The 18,833-nt window shown below is 44.5% G+C and overlaps 1 protein-coding gene across 5 annotated transcripts in view; it reads right to left on the bottom strand.

Annotated features, from left to right (window-relative positions):
* KALRN (kalirin RhoGEF kinase) overlaps positions 1 to 18,833 on the bottom strand; it is an 837,912-nt gene that overhangs the window by 563,776 nt on the left and 255,303 nt on the right. For all 5 annotated transcript variants that reach the window (XM_060262792.1, XM_060262795.1, XM_060262793.1 and 2 more), the window contains exons 2-3: positions 5,723 to 5,797; positions 313 to 427 (exon numbers count right to left, since the gene is read on the bottom strand). In XM_060262792.1, coding sequence (XP_060118775.1) covers positions 313 to 427; positions 5,723 to 5,797 — 190 coding nt within the window. The remainder of the gene's footprint in view (positions 1 to 312; positions 428 to 5,722; positions 5,798 to 18,833) is intronic.

Genomic DNA, 18,833 nt, shown 5'->3' with positions numbered 1-18,833 from the left:
CTTGCCCTTTTTTAATACCTCATGAACAGAATCAAAGAACAGAGAGTGGGCATTCTTTTGCACTGTTGGCATGCAGGCTATAGACCTGCAGTTTGCTCAAGTGAGGCAATCTCTCTGTTCTGGTGTCTTTTCCCCTATTTGACTGGGCAATTTGACTTACTGGGTATTTGACTGATGTATACATAAAAGGGGGAACTGCTGATTTCCCCTCTAGTATGGGGAAAGGGGGGGGGAACCAAAGGCCCATAACTGGAAATAAGCAGCTTTCAAAAACATATCCTCCTCAGCGATGTTTCCTCTTTGAACTTTTACCTCGGCACGCTAGCCAAGTAAGTCACGAGTTTCCGAAGATCTTCTTGCCGTATTCTGTCATGGTTGCTGCGTGCGGGGAATGTCAAGATGGGCCCTCCTCGTTTATCGCGGCCACCTGCAGAAAAGTGAAGGGTTGTTAGAAAAGAAAAACCCGGAAGCACATTATGTGTGTGAGCCAAAGCAACCAACTTAAAACTGCTAAGATTTCTCCTAAAGGCTTGCCGTCGTTTCCCACTACGTAAGTGCTGTCAAGTCACAACACACCCAAAGCGACCCCAGAAAGGGGCTTTTAAGGTAAATGTAATCCAGAGATGATTTGCCATTGCCTTCCTCTGTATAGTCTTCCTTGGTGGTCTCATAACCAACCAGCAACCACGCTTAGCTTCCAAGATCTGACAAGACTCTGCCTTTTCTCCCACACTTCATACTACTACTACTTGAAGAAGACGACATTGGATTTATATTCCGCCCTCCACTCAGAGTCTCAGAGCAGATATATAGGAAGCATACATGAATGATAATGTAGGAACTGTCATCCACTTGTACCAATGTTTTAGAAACATTTGTAAAACTGCAATTCTTTAAAACAGTCAAGATAGTACCTCACACTGCAAAAATTGCACCATATGGACTCAAACTAGAGTTGCCAATCCCCAGGTGGGGGCAGGGGATCCCCCAGTTTGCAGGCCCTCCCCCCGCTTCAGGGTCATCAGAAAGCACAGGGGGGGGTGTCTACTGGGCACTCCATTATTCCCTAATGAGACTGATTCCCATAGGGTATAATGGACAATTAATATGTGGGTATCTGGGGCTCGGGGGGGGGGTTGTTTTTTGAAGTAGATGCACTAGCTTTTTAACATAGCATCCGGTTCCTCTCCCCAAAATACTCTCCAGGTTTCAAAAAGATTGGACCAGGGGGTCCATTTCTATGAGTCCCAAAAGAAGGTGTCCCTTTCCATTATTTCCAATTGAGAGAAGGCATTTAAAAGGTGTGTGGTCCTTTAAATTTGATGGCCAGAACTCCTTTTGGAGTTCAATTATGCTTGTCATACACTTGTTCCTGGCTCCTCCCTCAATGTCTCTTGCCTCCACCCCAAAGTATCCTGGCTCCACCCCCAATTCTCCAGATATTTCTTGAATTGGACTTGGCAACCCTAACTCAAACTACTCTTCACTTTGTTGGAAAGGTTGTGGAGCTGTAGGTACATACAAACATTGCTGGTGAGAGTGTAGAGTTTTCCAGCAGTTTTGGGTACAAGTACAGAAACAAATTTGTCATATTACTGGTTATACAGCTCCATTGAAAATAGATTTTTTTTTGCTGCTAAATTGATGGGACAAAGAATTGAAAATAATTCCTCTAGAATAAAAGGAATTAACAGTGAAACTATGTGCTGCAGCAAGAATGAACAATTTAATTAGAATTTCATTTTAAATATTGGAAGAAGTTTTAATATGCGATTCTTTTTTACAGATACACATTTTTCTTTCATCTTGGGTTCATCTCCTTTTACAAACTTCCCCAGCTTTCTCCTTTATGACCTTTATCAGTTTCATTGTTGATAACTGGAACTTTGGGCCAATGTTCACATCAGAAATGTCCAGCAAGTATCCTAGCTCATAAGAGCCACACTCCATCTCAACACTTATACAATGCCATGACTATACATCAATTTCTAAAAGGGCAACATAAGCAAAAAAGAAAAAGTACATTCCTGCCCTGAGGAGTTTGGGATTACGATTTGGACAGTGTGAAAGGCAGAAAGGAGAGAGGAGCCTAGGGCAAGGTGCCTAGAGCCTAGGGCAGAAGATGATCACCAACAAATTATATGAATTAAAGTTTCATGGTAGTTGGGAATGAAGACCAGGGGTCGTTTGTAGAAAAAACAGTGCAGGAGCTCAGTAGCATATCTCATTTGCATCTGCCCCGGGATCTGTGTGCAGAAAGGGGAGAACTCCCCACTGCATGCAGACCCTGGTTCAGAAGCTGCACTCCTGTAAGCTCCTGCTGAATTCAAGTGCTGATGAGGACTAAGCAGATAAGACTTTACGACAATAATGGGCTTTGAGTTGCAATTTTAAGGAAGATATTGAGAAGAACTGGCATCACTTAGGAGTTTCAGGAAGGCGTTCCTGACATGAGTTAGCGAGGAAGAAATCGTAAGGGAGCTGGAGACTTTGCAGCAGATGAGATAAATGACTTCACAGGCAAGGCTACAATTCGGAAAAAGGGCACAAAGACAGGATGCAGGAGGGGAAGAACCAGAGTTGGGAGGTGATGGCAATATAGCATGTTCTAAGCAATGAGAGAGGTGAATTATTTTTCTCCCTGGAAAGAGTTGCTTCCCAACTAGTTGTAGGGTCAGGACCTTGCACAGACAAAAAGGGCATACAGAATGGCATTTGAACTGCACATTAAAGGATAGTTCTGCTTTGGCTGTCAGATAGTGAAAATTCACCCATTTTGCTTTCAAAGCCACTGGTGATCCTTGTCTCTGTCCATTATGTCTGCAGAGAGTTGAGAGCACTGTTCCCTCTAAGCTGAGTTAGTGTGAGCTAGCTCACAGATTTTTAGCCTCCAGCTCACACATTTTTGTCTTAGCTCAGAAAGGATGACCCCGGAGCATAAGAACATAAGAGAAGCCATGTTGGATCAGGCCAATGGCCCATCCAGTCCAACACTCTGTATCACACAGTGGCCAATATACACACACAAACACACTGTGGCTAATAGCCACTGATGGACCTCTGCTCCATATATTTATTCAATCCCCTCTTTATCCAATCCCCATATTTTTATCCAATCCCTATGTTTGTAGCCGCCACCACCTCCTGTGGCAGTGAATTCCACATGTTAGTCACTCTTTGTGTGAAGTACTTCCTTTTATCCATTTTAACCTGACTGCTCAGCAATTTCATTGAATGCCCACGAGTTCTTGTATTGTGAGAAAGGGAGAAAAGGTCTCTACTTTCTCCATCCCATGCATTAGCTTGTAAACCTCTATCATGTCACCCCGCAGTCGACGTTTCTCCAAACTAAAGAGCCCCAAGCATTTTAACCTTTCTTCATAGGGAAAGTGTTCCAACCCTTTAATCATTCTAGTTGCCCTTTTCTGGACTTTTTCCAATGCTATAATATTCTTTTTGAGGTGCGGTGACCAGAATTGCACACAGTATTCCAAATGAGACTGCACCATCAATTTATACAGGGGCATTATGATACTGGCTGCTTTGTTTTCAATTCCCTTCCTAATAATTCCCAGCATGGCGTTGGCCTTTTTTATTGCAATTGCACACTGTCTTGACATTTTCAGTGAGTTATCTACCACGGCCCCAAGATCTCTCTCTTGTTCAGTCTCTGCCAGTTCACAACCCATCAACTTGTATTTGTAGTTGGGATTCTTGGCCAAAATGTGCATTACTTTGCTCTTGGCCACATTGAACCTCATCTGCCATGTTGACGCCCACTCACCCAGCCTCAACAGATCCCTTTGAAGTGCCTCACAATCCTCTCTGGTTCTTACCATCCTGAACAACTTAGTGTCATCTGCAAACTTGGCCACTTCACTGCTTACTCCCAACTCCAGATCATTAATGAACGAGTTAAAGAGCACGGGATCCTGTACCGAGCCCTGCGGCACTCCACTGCTTACTGTCCTCCACTGCGAAGACTACCCATTTATACTCACTCTCTGCTTCCTATTAATTAGCCAGTTTTCGATCCATAAGAGAACCTGTCCTTTTACTCCATGTCCTTTATCCTTTCGATATAACTTATATCCAGGAATCACTGCGTCCCACTGATTCTCCTAATTCCACCAAGTTTCTGAATTTCCCACAATGTCTATGTTTGCCCCCAGGACTAAACATTCCAACTCACCAATTTTACTTCGAACACTTCTAGCATTTGTATACAAACATCTATAATTTCCCAGGCAAGTTAGGCCCGCAACCTTCCTCCTGCTGCCTCGAGACTTTGGCAGGCAGCCCATACTGTTTGTCACCATCTAGTGGACAGCTCTGATCCATTACCCGGTAGAAAAGTAACAGCTAACCCTTCATCTCTTTGAGTCCTCCCGAACCAGAGACATTTAATCTCCTGTCGGCTATTGAGCACAATAACTTATGCAGTAGCTCACAACTTTAATGCCAGTAGCTCACAAAGTAGAATTTTTGCTCACAAGACTCTGCAGCTTAGAGGGAACATTGGTTGAGAGGCAGTGTATATGGTAAGGCTGCTATTGAGCTGGCTGTGTTAGAAATGATTGCCTTTTCATGCAGAGACAAAGCACCAAGGCAATCAGCCAAGAGTTGTTCTGACTCCTAAGTGTACTTGTCCACCTTCCCTCACCCCACATTTTCACTATGATCAGCATTAACAACTAGATAACTTGGGTGGCAAACAGTGAAAACAATTACTGAAGGTGGCCTTGATTAGGGTGGCCAGTTTCTGTAACCTTGGTACTTTTCTTCTCCATCATAAAGTCTGCACTATTTAGCACTAAGGGCTTCACAGTTAATGGAATGCGGTCAGGTACAGTACACAAATATTACACACAATATTTTGCAAACAAATATTACAAAATTTTAAGCAGTCCTTTGAATCTGGAGAGCCCAGAAGCTAGATAAAAATGCTTTCATGGTCACATCCAACTTGCAAGTTACCACCTGTACGCTATATAAAAGCACCTGTCCATCTCCCTGGACTCAAACGTTGTTCTACTCCACATTTTGTCTCTGTTTAGGAACAAGGGCTAATTTATTAGCTGTCATAAAACCTTTCCCTTCATCTTCCCACTCTCTTCTCCGCCACTCTCCATTGTGATTTTTGCTGATTCCTTCTCCTTATTGCAGATACCACCTTGTGCTTGTTGGGGGTCCGAGGGACCCACTGAATGCTGGGGGCAGTTTGATGGACCACAGTGAGGAGGGTGTTCTATAATGCATGCAGAGCTCCAAAAGTAATAATTTAATCCAACCTCTTTTTCCAATTAAAAGTTGATAAAAATATAACCTACAGATATGCAGTTTCAGAGTTTTGATATTTTCATATGCAAATACAGTCCAGATTAAAACATTTGGTTTTAATTTGACATAGGAAAAGAACTTGACGTCTGCAGATCCTGAAAAAAGATGAGTTCTGTCTAGAACCATATGCCATCACCTTTATTTACAGTCAACAATATCAAATCTACTTCACAACTTATTCCACTTAAATCTGTCACCCAGTGCATGGATTACAATACTTCTCAACCCAAATAAACACTGTAGATTCTATTCCTCAGTGTTTTGCTGGTCTATGCAGCTATAAAAATACCACATTTTATACAGGTTTGCTGCTACACTTAATTTTCACTGTCACAATGCATTGGAAAGCTGCAAAAAGGAAAAAAAATAGCAATGAACCCACCTGACACAAAGGCCACTTTCTCCTTAAGTATGGGAAGAACATCAGAAGCTTTTAAGCCATCATTTCGGAAAGACCCTGAAAAGGGAGGGGGGGGGGAAGGGAGAAAATAGCAATGTCTGATTAGAAAAGATCTTGCTTTTGTCAACACTGCTTATGATACAATCAAGTCAACAGCAAATGATGTTTCTGCAATTCTAGACCAAGAGATAGGTCACAATAGGTAAGACTGTTTGTTAAATCACTAAATTTCTTTTAAAGAGAAGCCCTCATAAGCTCCACAAAGGACCGTGAATAGTAATTACCCTGAAGGAATTGTCACTGAATTCAACTGTTATTTAATTTCCATTAAGTAGGGTTGCCAACCTCCAGGGGGTAGCTGGAGATCTCTTGAGGTTACAACTGATCTTCAGGTGGCAGATATCAGTACATCTGGAGAAAACAACCACTTTGGAAGGTATACTCAATGGCATTATACCTCAGTGAAGCACCTCCGCAAACACTGCCTTTCTCAGGCTCCACCCCCCCCCCCCAAAAAAAAATCTCTAGGTATTTCATAGAATCATAGAATGAATCACAGAGTTGGAATGGGCCAGTATAAACAGAGCCAACAACAAAGTGATATATCAGTGTTAATTCCACTGTAATTTATGTAAATGTATCTACATGCAAAATCCATGTGTTTGCAATGTGCAAGTGCACCAAACAAAGGGAGGTGGGCTTGGGTTGCCAGTCCTCCTCCAGTGGACACACACATCCCTCACTGACAGACCTCACCTCCCTGTCACCTATCAGCTGCCAGCAGGGTGGGGGGGCTTACCCTGAAAAAGAGGGAGCTTTATCTGACTGGGTCCATGTGACCCAGAAGTGATGTAATCAAATCCAGGACATCAGAGTGATGTTCTAGTATCTGGACAAAACCTCTATGGTAGAAGCCAAATCTACCAATAGAAGTTTTTGCCCAAATACCCTGACATCCCAGATGTGCTGACATCACTCCCAGGTCACATGGGCAGTAATGTGGACACATCATTGTATGTTGGATGGGCCTCCCTGCTGCTCCCAGTAAGTCCTCCCCACCCCTGTCAGTTGCCAGGAGAGATCTGGCAACCCTAAACTGGACCTTCACTAATGTGAAAAACAAGTTGCTTTCCTGTAACCGATGATTTTCCAGTAGTCATTTGTGCATCCACACCCGTGGTGATTAGGGTGCCTGTGCCAACCGCAACGGGTAACCGATCAACTGGTAACCTATTAAACTTTTTAAAAGAAGGGATTACAAACTGTGTTTTCATATTCGGTCATCAACAGTACAACGTAATGGAACTGATATGTTATTTTGAAGTGGAAGCTGGAATTTTATAATCTGGAGGTTTTATATTTTATCAGGGTAACCCAGTTGAGACTGTGTCGTAGAGATTGTATTATTTTCTTTTTAGGCAAAAAAAAAATATGTATGGGGGATAAGGTCGTTATCTTTACCAAGTCTCCTCTTCTTAAAGTAATATAATAATTGGAGATAGTGTCTCTAAAAGTTTCTAAATAATTCCTGAATAATTAATTAATAATTAACTTACACAAATAGTTGGTTATGTTCAACTCATATTAAGAGAATATAGATATTATATGATATTAAAAATCTGCTCCTGATCTCTAACTTTGGAATTTGTTTATATTGACATAGACAAAGTAATGTGCTTTTATTTCCAGCTTTGGTTGGAAGCAAATGCTTTATAGATAAAGAGTGTATATTCATTTTACTTGTTTAGGCCTGCTTTTAATACTTTTAAAACTATTCAGTTAGTTTTGTTCTCTTGTTTGTCTCCTTGTTATTCTCATTTAGATAAGTGATTTGATCCTGGTTGCATCAAAGATAAATAGCTTAGGTTTATACCATAGGTAGTAGAATTGTATTAGAGAGGGGGGGAAATTACAAAAGGACTGTAGAATTTGATGGTAATATTTGGTTATAACTCAAAGTCTTGCTAGTAGAAGAAATTTAGTATGTTTATTTTTTCTTTGTTGTAGAAATGTAACTGAAATATTTAGTGGTTTTTTTCTATTTTTTCAGTTGTACCTCTCCCTCTTTTTTCTCTTCTGTATTTTTCTATTATTTCTTTTCTTATTCTTAAAACTAATTAAAATTGCATATGGAAAATACAGATATAAAAGTAGGAAATGATACCATTAAGTGCCATAGACAAAATTTTTGCAACCACCAGAGTCACATTTGGATCAATATATGCGAACTGTCTTGCTAAAGTCACCCAGAAATTCCTGGAGGTGCTCAGCCACTGCCCTCTCAACTACCTTACCCAGGAATGGAAGGTTTGATATTGGGCAGTAGTTGGCTAGGAGCACAGGGTCCAGAGATGGCTTTTTCAGAAGCAGTCTGGCCACTGCCTCTTTCAGACACCCTGGGAATGTCCATGATGTTAGGGTCCAATGGATAATTTCCCCCAAGGAAGTCCAGATTGCTTTGGATATTACCTCAATGAGGAAGATTTTTCACACCATAAGAATCAACACAACACACTTCCATGTTCTGTGCTCTAAAGCTCTTTTCTTGGGAACTTTTAAAAGACTTTTCTCCTGCAAAACCATGGAAACCAAGCAGCCCATCTGCATACTAGCCTAATCCCATTGCCCCATATGCCAAACCATTTGTTCCATCTGAAACAAAGGCTATATTCACTTTATGGCTGAAAGTTATTCTCAGATGAAAAAGATTAATGTCATCGGTGTAGATTTCATAGACCGAATCCAAGACCAATATTTTCTCCCAGTTTCCATGTCCTGTCCTTCCTTCTATTAATTATACATTGCCACCGCTTCCCGTAACATCCTTCCCATTTCAAGTTGTATTGACAGCTGAAGTTTTCCAAAGTCGTATGGCCCTTTGCCAAGGCTTGTCAGAGAGCTAAGTGTTTGGGACCTGTTTCTTTAATGGAACTCTGAGAGTACCTGCTTTTGGGATCCTCACACAGGGACAGACTTGGCATGCATAAATAAATAAATAAAATGAAAGCTTCCACCGTCCTTGCTGCATTTTTATAGGACATGCTAGAAAAACTGGTACAAGGATATAGAGGCAAGCCCCCCATACATTAATTGCTAAGATTATTATTTACATGAAGCACCCTGCAGTACAGAATAAAATGGAGTGCCTGACTTTTCTAACATCAGAAGGTTTGACCCTCACCCCAGGTCACCATATTCAACTTTCCCTAAAACCTAGGCAACCTAATTTTCAAATTTTACCAATTGTTTGCTAACATTTAATGAATATTTGTTGAAAACTTCTTCAGAAGGACAGGAACTTAGGAGTTTTATTTTGCTTTTAGTTGTATCCTGTAGAATATGGACTGGGATAAATACAATAAATGACATAATAAATATATACAATAAATGACAATAGCAAAAAGGTTCTAAGTCCCAGTGATTCAGCAGAATTGATTATTGCTGTTCACATGTTATTTGGAGTGACAGAGAAACAAAATGATGCACTTTGCGACCTCCACATGTTCACAAGAACATCTACATAGAGCCTATGGAACATTCTCTGAGAACCCTGTAGGAGAACACTTTAACCTCTCAGAACATTCAATGGGTGACCTCAAAGTAGCTGTTTTATTGCAAAAGAACTTCAAGAACAGAATGGAAAGGGAAATTGCTGAGTTACGAGTTATTACAAAACTTGGAACAAATCGCCATCCAGGACTTAACAGGGATATTGGTTTCTTTTCTCATTACATATGCTGAACTCATTCTCACCAGGAAGGACTACACATCCTTTGTAAGAACATGCATTCTTTGTATTTTTATACATTCCTCTCTCTCCCCCCACCCCCATACATCCTCTGTAAGGACTATACATCCTATTTTATGCATTCCCATTTCTCTCTCTCTCTCTCTGTCTCTTCTCCATTTTGAATAATATAATGAAATACTGTTTGTAACAGAATGCAATATATAGGAATAGATTTTTTAGACATGACACCTCTAAGAACAACATATCGGTATGGTATTTAGAACAACATATAGTGATTGTCACCTTCACACTTGAGGCAGGTGGGCATCATAAAGTTAACTTTCCCACAATTATGAAAGATTCTCTTACACACTTATCTCCTATTTTGACATATGTACCGCATCAAATGTTTCTCCCTAATTGGATCCCAACAGCTGTTGACCCTGTTTGCTTGGCTTGCTGTCCCTGCTTCCTTTCAAAACATTTACATCATGTGATATGCTGATTCATTTTTTTTTCCAACTCTGTCTATAAATTTGAATGCTTTTCTCCCATTTCATTGTATCTGAAGAAGCGTGCGTGCAACACACAAAAGCTTATACCTTGAATAAAACTGCGCTGGTATTAAAGGCGCTAGTGGACTCTTACTTCATTCTAAAAGCAAACCGTCTTTCTCCCAATATTTTGAGACATTAAGTAGAAACAGAACTGCACAGGTTTTCATTGCAAGGCTTCTAAGCCAAGTGTCAGCTGTCACCTTTACGCAGCTCTGTCACCAGTTTTGCACAAAAGGCAGGCCAGTGATAGTCTCAAAGACTGCCCCTCCTGCTGTTAATCCCTTAATTGCATACAGTGGTTAGAGGTGTTCTGGCCATACAAAAGGAAATGCTGCAGATTTCCCCAAACATCTGCTTCCCAAGGAGATTTGATGCCAGACACTAGGAAAGCTGCTCTAATTAAAGACCTGGCCGTTCTCTCATTTCCAGACCTCCAATTTTCCTAGGAACTTTTAAAACAAAAACAAAAAAGCACCTCATGTTTAGCTTTCTGCAATGCTGAAATTAAGATACAATCTCTAATGTTATAAATAAAAAATATGAAATGTTATAGATTAAAAAATAACTTTTAAAAACCTGCACTAAGTGTGGTGCTTTCTCTTTCCTCCTACTTCATTTCCTGTCAGAAAGAGAGAGAAGGGGAAATGGTTTTGACTCAAAGGAGATCTTTGGCAATAAATCAGTTCCAAGCTCCATGTGACAGTCCTCTCAAGGAATCGTACTCCTCTGTCAGCCCCCTCGTTAGGGTTGCCAGGTCCAATTCAAGAAATATCTGAGGACTTTGGAGGTGAAGCCAGGAGACTTTGGAGGTGAAACCAGCAACAAGGTTGTGACAAGCAAAACTGAACTCCAAAGGGAGTTCTGGCCATCACACATAAAGGGACAGCACACCATTATACACTATGGGAATCAGTCTCCATAGGGAATAATGGAGTGCCCAGCAGACATTTCCAGCAGACAAAGCGGGGAGGGGGGTTTGAATGTCCGCTGGGCACTCCATTATATCCTATGGTCCCTATAGGGTGAAATGAAGAATCAATCCATGGGCATTTGGCGCTCAGGGGCTGCTTTTTGAGGTAGAGGCACCACATTTTCAGCATAGCTGCTGATGCTTCTCTTCAAATGCTCCCCCCCCCCCCAGTTTCAAAAAGATTGGACCGGGGGGGGGGTCCAATTCTATGAGCCTCAAAACATCCCCCATTATTCCCAACAAAGGGAAGGTATTTAAAAGGAACACGGTCCCTTTAAATGTGATGGTAAGAAGAAGAAGAAGAAGATATTGGATTTATATCCCGCCCTCCACTCCGAAGAGTCTCAGAGCAGCTCACAATCTCCTTTACCTTCCTCCCCCACAACAGACACCCTGTGAGGTGGGTGGGGCTGGAGAGGGCTCTCACAGCAGCTGCCCTTTCAAGGACAACCTCTGCCAGAGCTATGGCTGACCCAAGGCCATGCTAGCAGGTGCAAGTGGAGGAGTGGGGAATCAAACCCGGTTCTCCCAGATAAGAGTCCGCACACTTAACCACTACACCAAACTGGCTCTCCTTTGTGAGTTCAATCATGCTTGTTACAACCTGGCTCCTGGCTCCACCCCCAAAGTCTACTATCTCCACTCCCAAAATCCCCAGACATTTCCTGAGTCAGACCTGACTACTAGGGTGACCATAATGTCTGAAGGCCAGCCAGGGACACCTTGGGGGGGGGGGTGGAAGGTAGGGGTGCGCGCACGCGGAGCGCGCGCGCTGCCGGAAACAGGAAGTGACACCACTTCCTGTGACATCATATCCCTGCGTCACCTGCCGGAAACGGGAAGTGACATCACTTCCTGTGACATCACTTCCCCCAAATGACATCATTTCCCCCAAATGCCACTGCCGGAAACAGGAAGTGACTTCACAGCACTTCCTGTGACGTCCCCAAAAATCCCCCAAATATCACCGCTGGAAACAATTTTGTTCTCAAATCCTGTATATACTTCATCAGTATATGGGATAAGGCACTTTCTCAACTGTGCTGCATAATGCAGCCTATTTATTTTGTCCTGTTTGCTCTGTTGGCTCTATCTGCGCCACCTTCATCACTTTCGGTGTGTGGATTCCCCAGTGGGGTGGTCTCGCGACTCCCTCCGCCGGCTGTTTCTGATAGCCCTGCACCCCCTCTTTCATTTGATATGTGTCCCGTGCGGATGCCACCCTCCCGCCGGGAGATGCCGCAAAATGAGCCCCCTTGAGGCTTATGGCGGCAGGGCTCGGGGGAAGCGAGCTAGACTGCTGTTCTTTTGAGGGGTTATAGAGTGTTTCGAGCCCGTCCCTGTGGCATCGATCCCATCATTGTGGGACCCAGAGGGCCGGCGCAGCAGCACGCCGAAGCAGCCTGTCACAGGTCGAGATGCAGGACAGGAACCCGGAAGTGACCGACAGCGGAGGCTCCGTGGAGAGGCCTCCGCTGGTCCCTGGAGGCCTCCAGAGGCCAGCGGAGGCTCCGTGGAGAGGCCTCCGCTGGCCTCTGGAGGCCTCCAGGGACCAGCGCAGGCCTCTCCACGATGCCTCCGCTGGCCTCTGGAGGCCTCCAGGGACCAGCGCAGGCCTCTCCACGGAGCCTCCGCTGGCCTCTGGAGGCCTCCAGGGACCAGCGCAGGCCTCTCCACGGAGCCTCCGCTGGCCTCTGGAGGCCTCCAGGGACCATCGGAGGCCTCTCCACGGAGCCTCCGCTGGCCTCTGGAGGCCTCCAGGGACCAGCGCAGGCCTCTCCACGGAGCCTCCGCTGGCCTCTGAAGGCCTCCAGGGACCAGCGCAGGCCTCTCCACGATGCCTCCGCTGGCCTCTGGAGGCCTCCAGGGACCAGCGCAGGCCTGTCCACGGAGCCTCCGCTGGCCTATGGAGGCCTCCAGGGACCAGCGGAGGCCTCTCCACGGAGCCTCCGCTGGCCTATGGAGGCCTCCAGGGACCAGCGGAGGCCTCTCCACGGAGCGTCCGCTGGCCTATGGAGGCCTCCAGGGACCAGCGGAGGCCTCTCCACGCTGCCGGCGCTGGCCTATGGAGGCCTCCAGGGACCAGCGCCGGCCTCTCCGCTGCCGGCACTGGCCTATGGAGGCCTCCAGGGACCAGCGCTGGCCTCTCCACGCTGCCGGCGCTGGCCTCTGGAGGCCTTCAGGGACCAGCGCCGGCCTCTCCGGACCCCGCGCGCGGGCGGGGAAGGCGGGGAGTGAGGCAGCCAGCGTCCCTGCGCGTGCGCACACCGCTGTGCGCACGCGCAGGGACGCTGGCTGCCTCACTCCCCGCCTTCCCGGCCGGCGCGCGCAGCCCGCCGGCTCCCCGCTGGCTATACCGGGACTTTGTAATGGTCCCGGTATAGGCAGCCCGGGAGCCGGGAATTGGTGGCCAGAACCGGGAAAGTCCCGGGAGACCGGGACGGTCTGGCCACCCTACTGACTACCCTATGGACATGGGAAGATAGACTGCAGAGATCTCTACGTTTTCACTTTAGCCTGACCTCACTAAGGTCACCTGCTTAGATCACATCATCAGTTGACATAATCAGTCTGAGAACTGATTGGCCTAAGGGGCAGAGACCTTGTTGGATCTTAGCCATAAAGAACGTGGCTTTTTGCCTTATTACTCAGCTTCTGAGCTTCTTGCTATTGAAATTCAACTTTCATGCTTGATGGTGTCTCGCTGATTGTTTGCTATTGGTCAAGCACTCTGTTGGTCCATGCTGACTTGGGATTCAACTGCGATACACATCTGGAATGGTAACATCTGGTAACTTTTGAACCAATGTCTTTACTGTACAGCTAAACTTTGAATTTAGTTTGTTGTTTTTTACTCCTCACTGCCAAGTTCTTTTTCAATATATTTCTGCACAATTTTAATCAAACTTTAAATATATTTGTGGTGTTTATTTCTCCAGACGGATTCAATCTAAATCCAGGTACCTAGACTCTAGTGCCCACCTACCAGCCTAGTTGTTTTGTGGAAACTCATTCTGCAAGTGTCTGATTAAATCCTGGTAAAGGTTAGACGCTTGCCCTTTGGCTTCTGACTGTTGGGATAGATTCAAAGGGATGGAGGCAGCTACCCAAATGGAGTGTGTGGACATATATTTCAGGGTTTTGTTTAATTTTGTATTTTGCTTGCCTTACCAAAACTGTCCTTGGACAAGGGTTTATTTTTTGACATGCCTGCATTATGATACTTTTCCGTAAAGAAAATTCTTCATTCTCCCAGGGTTTTTGACCATTAATATGTCAAAGTGGGATGTTATTATCCCTACCATCGTTATCTCTAGGTCTCACCCACACACATTCTCTGAAAAGATCCACTGTCCCTTCTTTATTCATACTGAAAATACTCCACTAAAAAGGCTTAAGATGGCTTGAGACCTCAATAGAATACTCTTCTATTGTTTAATCTGAACAAAACTGGAACACTTTACACCTTTTAAAAAAGAAGCCTGAGACAAAACTGGAATATAACAATAAACACATAAAAATAAAAAACAGCAATTAAAAATCACTGGTGCCTAAAACTTAACAGTGTCAGTAAGAGGGAAACGATTCTGTGGACATCAAGTGAGGTGCTGTGCCACCACAGAAGCCCCATCAGTTTTTACCTACCTCATCTCTGGAGGTGGAAGCATATGGAAACTGCTGATCTTTAGGAGGTTTCTATAGAAATTGTGATCTTTCAAGTATTCCAGTCCTAGACCTTTTACTGCTTTAAGGGTTAGAACCAGTATCTTGAATTGCACTGACAACCAACATAGTTCTTTCAGAACTAGTTGTATATCGTCTCTACAGTACATGCTATATATCCAGCTGTTGCATTTAGTGTTTCCATTTTTTAAAACTGCCATTGTTTCTGAGAGCCAGTTTGATGTAGTGGTTAAGTGCACGGACTCTTATTTGGGAGAACCAGGGTTGATTCCCCACTCCTCCACATGCACCTGCTGATATGACCTTCGGTCAGCCACAAGTTCTCTCAAAGCTGTTCTGCTCAAGAGCAGTTCTGGGAGAGCTCTCTCAGCCCCACCCACCTCAAGGTGTTTGTTGTGAGGAGGGGAAGGAGACTGTAAGCCTCTCTGAGACTCCTTCAGGTAGTGAAGGGTGGGGTATAAATCCAATCTCCTTCTCTTCTTCTTCTTTAAAAGCAGTTTTTGATCCTAAAAGTGCACTGGTGAGGGAAAATTCCATCCCCTCAAAACATTGTGTTCCGCTCTCTCTCCTCTGTAGGAAGTACCTGTATGAACTACGACTAATACTTCCATACACTGTCCCAGTTCTCCCATCATCACTGCCACTGTCTCCTCCCCTCTGCTGCTGCCGTCCTCTTCCTTCTTCCCTTCCTGCTGCCACCCGCCCATCTCCTCCAGCTCTTCTTCTTGTCTCTTCCCTTCCTCTATTGCCTTCTCACTCCTCTCTCCACCCTCAGCCTTTTCTTTTATGTTTGATTTAAATGCCTCTTATGCCAAATATAATCTTGGAAAGCATTTTGAAGTTTTTCTTTTTGGATTTTTTTTTTGCAAACTTGGGGGGTACAAGATTGATCTGTGAACTGAGGTTAAGATAAGATTTGTATAGATTCAGGGGCAATGCTCTGACATCACAAATCCTATCCAGTACTACATTGCTTACTTGTGGTGAAGAGGACCATTCTTGAAATATTTGTATTTTTAAGGTGATGAGTATTCTCTTCTATTGTTTAATCTGAACAAAACTGGAACACTTTGCATACAACAGTAAGGGGCTGGGGAGGGGAGAAGAAACCTAAATAATGTATGTGTGCCACTTACATATTCTGACATCCTTGACACATGTTTTAAAACATTAATGAAAAATAATTTTATGGATGGCTGAGTCATGACAGTCAATCTGTAAGGGCTCCATATTTCCACCTGCCTCTTCTATACACTTTCAGCTCTTACCACAGAACCCGGTTCTTGTAACTTTCAAGTGTGCAATGTTCAGATGCCAATCCCACAGATGTGCCATGACCTGGTCATAGCAAACATTGTAACAGACTGACTGCAGAATGATCAGTTCCTTCTGAGACGGGATATTACCGTGTATCCACCAGGTAGCAGCCCTGCTGCTCTTGCATTTTGCAAACCTGAGGTTTTGTTAATTAGCTAAACTGCAGTGCAGCACAACACCAGAGGAAGAGTTTTTAGCTTTAAATCCCTGCTCTGGGGTTGTGCCGCAGTGGTGGCCTGATCTCTCCATTGTATCCTATGGACCCATAAGATAGAATGGAGTCCATTCTATCCTATGAGCTCATACGATAGAATGGAGTCTATTTTATCCTATGGGCCCATAGGATAGAATGGACATCATTCTATCCTATGGGCCCCCTAGGATAGAATGGAGAGATCAGGCTGCCACTGTGGCCCGACCCCAGAGAAGGGGTTGTCCTGCCAGTCTGCACCTCTCAGAGACTCTGAGAGGTGCGGGGGGTGGGGAGATCTTTTCCCTGCTTTGACCAGGTGCAAAAGCAAGAAGAAAGCCCCGTTGGTACGGGGGATCCAATTCTGTACCCCTGGACCAGCAGTGTCCTAAGCAATTCCCTAAGTCACCTAGTGGGAGGTCTGGCCCTGGTTTTTTTGGGCCAGGGATGATGAGTAAGTGTTAATTTAACGAGCACAAAGCTCAATGGGGCACATATGGGGAGAGGTGGTCCTGCAGGTATGTTGGTTGCATCAGTGCTTAGTTCTCATGGCCCTTTATTACATGCCCAGGGAAATGCCTATCACCACTTTAGAGTCAGGATGAAATTTTCTCCAGGTCATCAAAGATTTCAGGTTTTCACGGCTGGTAACATCATTAGGGTTTGTAGAATCTTTCAGGCTCAAGTGCCGTGTTCTACTGGAGAAAGTTTTCCTGTGCATTGAGTCACAGCAGCCAAGAAGGTCAGAGCGCCTGCTCCGGCTGCAACGCCACTGAGGATGTTCTCCGCAGCTGAGAACGAAACGTCTGGAAGGAAAACTTTCTCCAGTAGAACACGGCACTTGAGCCCGAAAGATTCTACAAACCCTAATTTCTCCAGGTCAGTTTGGCCAGAAATCCTGGAAAGTTTGTCATCTTCTGGGCATTGAGCAGAGATCACTGGGGGTGTGGGGGGAGGTATTTGTGGGGGTTGGACTAGATGTCCTAGAGATACATTCCAACTCTATGATTCTGTGATTCATAAATATACGCATTGCCATAAAAATGCAATCAATGGCCTTGAAGCCTAGCAGAAAGCCATGTTGTATAATTGCATCTCATATTCTATTACACTATAGGGCTGAGTATCAGAGAGGGAGCAGTAATCTACCATTCGGCCTGAACATGCGTTCCTTACAGAAGGGCGGGTTGAAAGAAAATATGTAATGACATTTGGCAACTGCTTAAATTCTGCAAATTGGCTTATCTTTGCTAAAGGAGGCTCTGAGGAGCTGCACAAAGAAATAGTTGCAGGTTAAGAAGATGAAGAAGAAGATATTGGATTTATATCCTGCCCTCCACTCCGAAGAGTCTCAGAGCGGCTCACAATCTCCTTTCCCTTCCTCCCCCACAACAGACACCCTGTGAGGTAGATGAAGATATTGGATTTATATCCCGCCCTCCACTCCGAAGAGTCTCAGAGCGGCTCACAATCTCCTTTCCCTTCCTCCCCCACAACAGACACCCTGTGAGGTAGATGAAGATATTGGATTTATATCCCGCCCTCCACTCTGAAGAGTCTCAGAGCGGCTCACAATCTCCTTTCCCTTCCTCCCCCACAACAGACACCCTGTGAGGTAGATGAAGATATTGGATTTATATCCCGCCCTCCACTCCGAAGAGTCTCAGAGCGGCTCACAATCTCCTTTCCCTTCCTCCCCCACAACAGACACCCTGTGAGGTAGATGAAGATATTGGATTTATATCCCGCCCTCCACTCCGAAGAGTCTCAGAGCGGCTCACAATCTCCTTTCCCTTCCTCCCCCACAACAGACACCCTGTGAGGTGGGTGGGGCTGGAGAGGGCTCTCACAGCAGCTGCCTTTTCAAGGACAACCTCTGCCAGAGCTCTGGCTGACCCAAGGCCATCCCAGCAGGTGCAAGTGGAGGAGTGGGGAATCAAACCCGATTCTCCCAGATAAGAGTCCGCACACTTCACCACTACACCAAACTGGCTCTCCATCTGACTGATCTTTGGAGGAAACAAACTTGCTGCACAGATCCCTGACACCTGCAATCAAATGACCATCTAAATTGCCTACAAACACAATACAAGCCATTCTAAAGTGTCTCCTAGACAAAACCACGTTTTAATTGGCTTTACAAGGTTGTAAAACAAAGCATCATACTGCAAGCATAAATTAACAGCAGGAAAGGAGAGCTTCCCCCTTTGTATTATATTTAACTGCTTTAAAACAAACCGGTGCTGTTACAAAAGCCATTTTCTAAGCACATCCTTCCCTCTTACAGAAAGAAAATTTCAACTGCTGGTATTTTCTTTTGATTTTCTGTTCTGTTAAAAAAAAAAAAAAACCCTTATAGAAATGCGAAAAGGCAAGCAGGAAGCAAAAAAGACAGAAGAAACAAAAAGACTTGTTAATCCACCAAACAGTGCTTTCAAGCTTCCCTCTCATAAAGAGAAGTGATATGTCATCATAATCTTTTCCAAGGCTGCCCATGATTTCTGGTATCTGAAGAAGTGAGCAGCAGCTTATGAAAGCTCATACCCTACCACAAGTCCTCAAGCGGGCGGAGGTTACCAGCATCGAGGCACTGCTGCTGAAGACGCAGCTGCGCTGGGCAGGGCATATTTCTAGGATGGAAAACC

Source organism: Heteronotia binoei, chromosome 21 (assembly GCF_032191835.1).
Source record: "Heteronotia binoei isolate CCM8104 ecotype False Entrance Well chromosome 21, APGP_CSIRO_Hbin_v1, whole genome shotgun sequence".
Classification (NCBI taxonomy): Eukaryota; Metazoa; Chordata; class Lepidosauria; order Squamata; family Gekkonidae; genus Heteronotia; species Heteronotia binoei.
Note: the sequence above shows the minus strand (reverse complement) of the source record. Positions and strands in the feature narration are given on the sequence as shown.